Below are 6,000 nucleotides of genomic sequence, written 5' to 3'. Positions count from 1 at the left end.
GTCCTGCGTAGAAGGAAAATCCCCCTGCACCAGGGTGATCAAATTAAGGTCCTACATTTCCCCCAGAAAAAAATTAATTAGCCCTTTTAAATTGGTTTCCTTGTCAAAAGTATCTGACATACAACTGGGAGGTGCTTGGACCCCATTTCCACTCTCCACTTACACCTTTTTTTTTCAAACACAAAAGAGGAACAAAATGTACAACTTTAAACTGCTGTCACAGACGCCATAATGACACAGATACGAAGTTGATACCTTCCCTCGGAAACATGGTTCCTACCTTGTCCCATAAGCGTAGTTTACATCTTGCGCTAACACGTGGGTTTCCTGATCTGATCAATATGATCCAATCACTATCTGATCGAGGATTGTCACCTCTAGACATGGTATCACTAGCCACTTTAAACAATGCTACCTAATATAATGTTTACATACCCTACATTATTCATCTCATATGTATATGCATGTACTGTACTCTATATCATCGACTGTATCCTTATGTAATACATGTATCACTAGCCACTTTAAACTATGCCACTTTGTTTACATACTCATCTCATATGTATATACTGTACTCAATACCATCTACTGTATCTTGCCTATGCCGCTCTGTACCATCACTCAGTCATATATCTTTATGTACATATTCTTTATCCCCTTACACTTGTGTCTATAAGGTAGTAGTTTTGGAATTGTTAGGTTAGATTACTCGTTGGTTATTACTGCATTGTCGGAACTAGAAGCACAAGCATTTCGCCACACTCGCATTAACGTCTGCTAACCATGTGTATGTGACAAATACAATTTGATTTGATTTGATATTAAAAGGTGTCCGCTTTGTGACCAGATTTCCTTGTATGCTAATTATTTAACAGATACATTTTTCTAAATAATACTTATTTATTCCTTTTTTTTAGACATTGAAGCCATAAATGTCAATGGTGTCACCTGTCAATGATTTTGACCATTCTGATTTAAATGGTTCCACCGTCTAGATCCATCTTCACATGTGGTCAGGAAGATGTGTCTGTTAATCGTTTACACCTGTCTAAAAATGTGGGCACAATCAGAATATTGACAAAAAAATCATGAGAAAGGAGTCTTGTAAACACCAGGTATGAACGGGGCTAAAAAAATAGCAGAAACTCGTATCCAAGGGCAACATACAGACACAAAAGAGGACAATGAAGTCGTTTTATTTCTAGATCTGTACGCAGTGTAAAAAAATCAGGATAAAAATCTACATTTGGCCTCAGAGCATTTTGTAATATTCCAAGCTGAACGATCCTCAGTGTAAACAGAATAAAGTCCTGTTGTTACAGATGAACTCAACAGGCCAGGTTGTGAAAGAGTCTGTACACATGGTGTTAACGTAGTAACGCAAAGCTTTAGTAATGTTCTCAATGTCATACAGGGCCGGATTTCCCAGACACAGATAAAAGCCGAGGTCTAGTCCTAAACAAAAAACAAATGTGTTTCATGGAGATTCTCCATTGAAAGTGTATCTTAGTACAAGACTAGACTTAATCCGTGTCTGGGAAACCAGCCCACGGTATATTTATAAGTCAGTAGCAAACACGAAGTCAAATAAAAAAAGAAGGGCATATTGTTTAATTACAATGTAACGTTAACTAGAATGCCAAAAATATAAAACCAACATCTGGAGATGACAATAATGGTTTAGGAATGATGTGAGGTTATAAAGATGACTGCAATTTTGACAAACTTGCAAACAATCTTTACAGTAATGCGAAATATCAATATGATATATTTATTTATTCACGAGTGTGTAAACTTAATTTTTAAAACATGGTACAAAAGATTTTGTGAGACAGGCTAATGACTTTGGTGTAATTCCTCTATAGCTTCCAAGAAGAAAAAGAAGAGAACAATATTTTGAAAAATGTCCTTTAGATTTCTTTCCTTTCTAAAAAAAAACGATATCCATTATGAGTAACTTCCTCAAATTGGTCTGACAAAGCATCCCGGTGTTGTACTTAACAAACTCATCATCTTCAGTATTATTCACAGTGGTCTTTCTTAAAAAACTGTTTGTCCAAGAGTAAAAATCATTGGTACAGAGCACCTTCACCCAGGTAGGAAGTGAACCAGTTATCAACACAGAGGTATTCATTTCCAGTTGGCTAAAAGAGAGATATATATATTTTAGAATATGAATCAAAAAAATATGAATATGTGATGAGACAAATATAGAATGCTATAATATAGAATGTATAAATGTAAAAGTATCAATTAAACCCCTAAGGTCCATGTCTGTGCACCTGTCGGATATCTAATTAGCATAATACAAAAAAACTCCAATCAAAATCGGTCAGTTTAAGCTAGGGATATCTGTTTTTTTTTGTGTTTTTGTTGCATTGCATATATCTCAATCCACCATATCCTCCTATTTCGACAGAGCTAGACTGATGCTTGTCAGACCATGAGACCCCCCCCCCCCCCCTAAAAATAAAAACATTTTGTTTTTTCTTCAAAAAATCTCATGCAACGTCCAAACTATTATGACCCCTCTATGTAAGGATGAGACTCTCACACACATGATGGTGTTCTTCATTTGGCTCTACAAACCCCCACAAGTTTCTTAGGACCTCTCTGAACTCGGTACAGCCGATCTGCCACCTGCTGTCTGTAGCGTCCGAACAGTTTGGGCTACACACTAATATGACTCATCTGTGTAAAGGTGAGACTCTCATTACATGTCTCGCAAAACTCGTCTGAAAGTCCCCCGGTATCAGTTGAAAAAAATGTATGGAAGTATAGTGTAAATAGAGACTGTTCAGTGCCAAAAATAACAAATGTTTCCTGGTCTTTCTTATACCTCTAAGATATAGGAAAGACACTTCAGAACAAACTTCCTTTAGATTTTGTTTTGGGACTATCTGTTGTTCTATGTAGTGAATCTGTTATTAAATGCGTTTTGTATTGGCTAACAGCAGGCCAAATGGGTCGTAAAATCCCCCTCCCCTGGCTTAGACGGGGTTTCCACTCTTATGGGTTAAATGTAATTTCTTTCTTTGTATCATATAGAAAACATTATTTTCTGACGGACCATATCAACAAGAGTGTGGCAGAGTTTCCTACTTTTTGAACCACTACTATGTAGATTGTTGATCCGTAGATATGGTAAAGTACATTCTCATAATCAAAGAGAAAATCCTTGGACAATGAAAATCACTGTTGATAGAAACAATGGTTTGTGAGGAATGCAATATAGGTTTGCCTTTACAGTAGAAAAAAATAACATATTCTTAGCGACATCAGTGGTGACATCATATCCGGTTTCCTGTGTGTCATTCCAGGGCGTTGTAGGGAGTTGTAGTCCTCAAGGTATTCTCACAACTACAACACAGGCTCCGGCCCTTCCGATGTTGAGATTGACCTCCTATTGGATACATACAGTACAGGTTGATTAAAGGTCATACAGTCTGTCTTAAAAATAGATTACAGGAATTGTACCAGGCTGATTCAAGTTACCTCAGTCCATTCATTGTTCTGTGCATCATAGGACTCAACACTGTTCAGGTAGGACGTTCCATCGTATCCTCCGACAGCATATAGCCTGTCTCCTAGCAGACAGATACCTACAGCATCCCTGGGGACACTCAGAGAGGACACCGTGGTCCATGTGTCTGTTTTGGGATCATACCTGCAGTGACATAGAAGGGTAATGGGAAATACCTGTAGAAGTATAGTGAGCCCTGGGATATTTAGGAGATACAGAGCAAAGAGCACAACTTGTATATGGATGATTTCAACAATATCTTGTGATTTATTTTTATGGGGGTTTTTTTTCTTCAATTTAATTGTTTTGACATGATGGTATTCTGTGCAGTGTGTATCAGATACGGGTTGATAATTTTTTTTTTTTACAAAATAGCCACCAGAGGGTGGCAGAAGCCAGATAATCACACTGCTAAAACCAACTCCCATGGAAAGAATGACGTGTCTTGGGTTTGCCCTGTACATGCAGACAGAGACAGAGACAATGGTCATGTTAGAGAGCACAAAAAAAATGTGACGCATTGTGTGTAAATTGTGACTTGACTGACTGACTGATCTACAAATAAATAATGAGTAGTTATTTATGACGCAATGTTTTTTGTTGTTGTAGATCAGTCTGTCGGCCGTCAGCTGCAACTTCAAACAAACCCAATGGGCGCGTTGCAGCCTTGCATCAAAATGAACTACTCAGTCTTATTTTACCCATGATTACGTCACAGTTTTGATGCTCTCGAACACGACCGAAGTCTCAGAAAGCACCACAAACACACCCACAACCTAAAATGTCTCTGTGTCTCCATATGTATAGCTATACTTCATCGTCATAAAATTCATGAGTCTATAACAAGACAGTTGGAAAAAACTATGTAGACTTTTTTTTTGTTGTTGCTCTAGTACAGTACTGACATAGGCTACATTCTGCCCTCCTCCCCAAAAGTTTGCACTTCCCTTTCTGCAATAGATTTAAAAGCATTGGATTGGTGTACGCCTTGGCTAGAGGGAGTTTCCACCATTGTTGAATGCATTTTCAGGAAGTGTGCAAGTCCCAAGAATCGAAACGCAGCCATACTGTAGAGTAAAACTATGTTTGTTGACCTCTCTACACAGTCTGGGGAGCAAGTGTTTTTTTTTTACCTCTCTACACAGTCTGAGAGTCTGGAGCAGTGGTTGGACGCCGGGGCATCATGACCACCCACAGCATAAAGGAAACTGTTGTACGTGGCCACACCCACCCCTCCTCTCCTCTTCGCCATGGGGGCACACATACTCCACTTGTTGGTGTGTGGATCAAAGCATTCCATCGACCGCAGACACGAGCTCCCGTCCCGACCGCCAACTGCAAACAATCTGTAAGGACAATAAAAGCGTTACAAATCTGACTTTGGATGCTGCTCAGAAATTGATGCTCATTTCTCTTCAAGAAATGTTGTGTCGGTCATTCCTAGAAAGTATTGTCTTTTAAGGGAGGGAGAATCCCAGGTTTCCTTAGCAAAAAGGGATGAAGGATTGTAGAAACATCTTCCTTCCTTAGCAGAGAGGGATGAAGGATTGTAGAAACATCTTCCTTCCTTAGCAGAGAGGGATGAAGGATTGTAGAAACATCTTCCTTAGCAGAGAGGGATGAAGGATTGTAGAAACATCTTCCTTAGCAGAGAGGGATGAAGGATTGTAGAAACATCTTCCTTCCTTAGCAGAGAGGGATGAAGGATTGTAGAAACATCTTCCTTCCTTAGCAGAGAGGGATGAAGGATTGTAGAAACATCTTCCTTAGCAGAGAGGGATGAAGGATTGTAGAAACATCTTCCTTCCTTAGCAGAGAGGGATGAAGGATTGTAGAAACATCTTCCTTAGCAGAGAGGGATGAAGGATTGTAGAAACATCTTCCTTAGCAGAGAGGGATGAAGGATTGTAGAAACATCTTCCTTAGCAGAGAGGGATGAAGGATTGTAGAAACATCTTCCTTAGCAGAGAAGGATGAAGGATTGTAGAAACATCTTCCTTAGCAGAGTGGGGCGTGGGTTGTGGATTTATTTTTGCTTCCTTAGCAGAGAGAGATAAAGGATTTTAGAAACATCTTCCTTCCTTAAGAGGAGAGAGATGGCGGATTGTAGAAAAGTCTTCCTTCCTTGTTTTCTATTTTTCACCCAGATGCAAGGAAGAAAATCGAAAAAGGTTTTATAGAGTGAAAACACACTGCAAAACAGCACTTTGTTGTCTGCCATTATGTAACGTAGAGCTGTGGTAGTCTAGGCCCAGGCTTACACACAAAGAAAATACTTCTTGTTTTTATACGAAGATTAGACCTTAACCAAAATGTTTTACATAACAAGAAACAGAACTTAGTTTTCCTGTTGTGCTGGTCATTAGCTTCTAGTGTGTACAGTACATACGTAAGAAATTCTCCTTTTCATTTTGTGATTTTATGTCATAAATAAAGCTTGTGTTTTAGTAACAACTGATACTGTCATAATGTTTTAG

At 38.8% G+C, this 6,000-nt stretch overlaps 1 protein-coding gene across 3 annotated transcripts in view; it reads right to left on the bottom strand.

Annotated features, from left to right (window-relative positions):
• Nucleotides 1–1,180: 1,180 nt before the first annotated feature.
• Nucleotides 1,181–6,000, bottom strand: part of LOC110504498 (kelch-like protein 4) — a 78,321-nt gene continuing 73,501 nt past the window's right edge. For 2 of the 3 annotated variants that reach the window (XM_090219998.1, XM_036969863.2), the window contains 3 exons: nucleotides 4,657–4,869; nucleotides 3,496–3,667; nucleotides 1,181–3,403 (listed from right to left, as the gene is read on the bottom strand). In XM_090219998.1, the coding sequence (XP_090076124.1) occupies nucleotides 3,344–3,403; nucleotides 3,496–3,667; nucleotides 4,657–4,869 (445 nt within the window). In that variant the 3' untranslated portion in view covers nucleotides 1,181–3,343. The remainder of the gene's footprint in view (nucleotides 3,404–3,495; nucleotides 3,668–4,656; nucleotides 4,870–6,000) is intronic. The other variant, XR_016491740.1, reaches the window with a different exon arrangement.

This window comes from Oncorhynchus mykiss, chromosome 25 (assembly GCF_057628025.1).
Source record: "Oncorhynchus mykiss isolate SJ-2025 chromosome 25, ASM5762802v1, whole genome shotgun sequence".
NCBI classification, from domain to species: Eukaryota; Metazoa; Chordata; class Actinopteri; order Salmoniformes; family Salmonidae; genus Oncorhynchus; species Oncorhynchus mykiss.
Note: the sequence above shows the minus strand (reverse complement) of the source record. Positions and strands in the feature narration are given on the sequence as shown.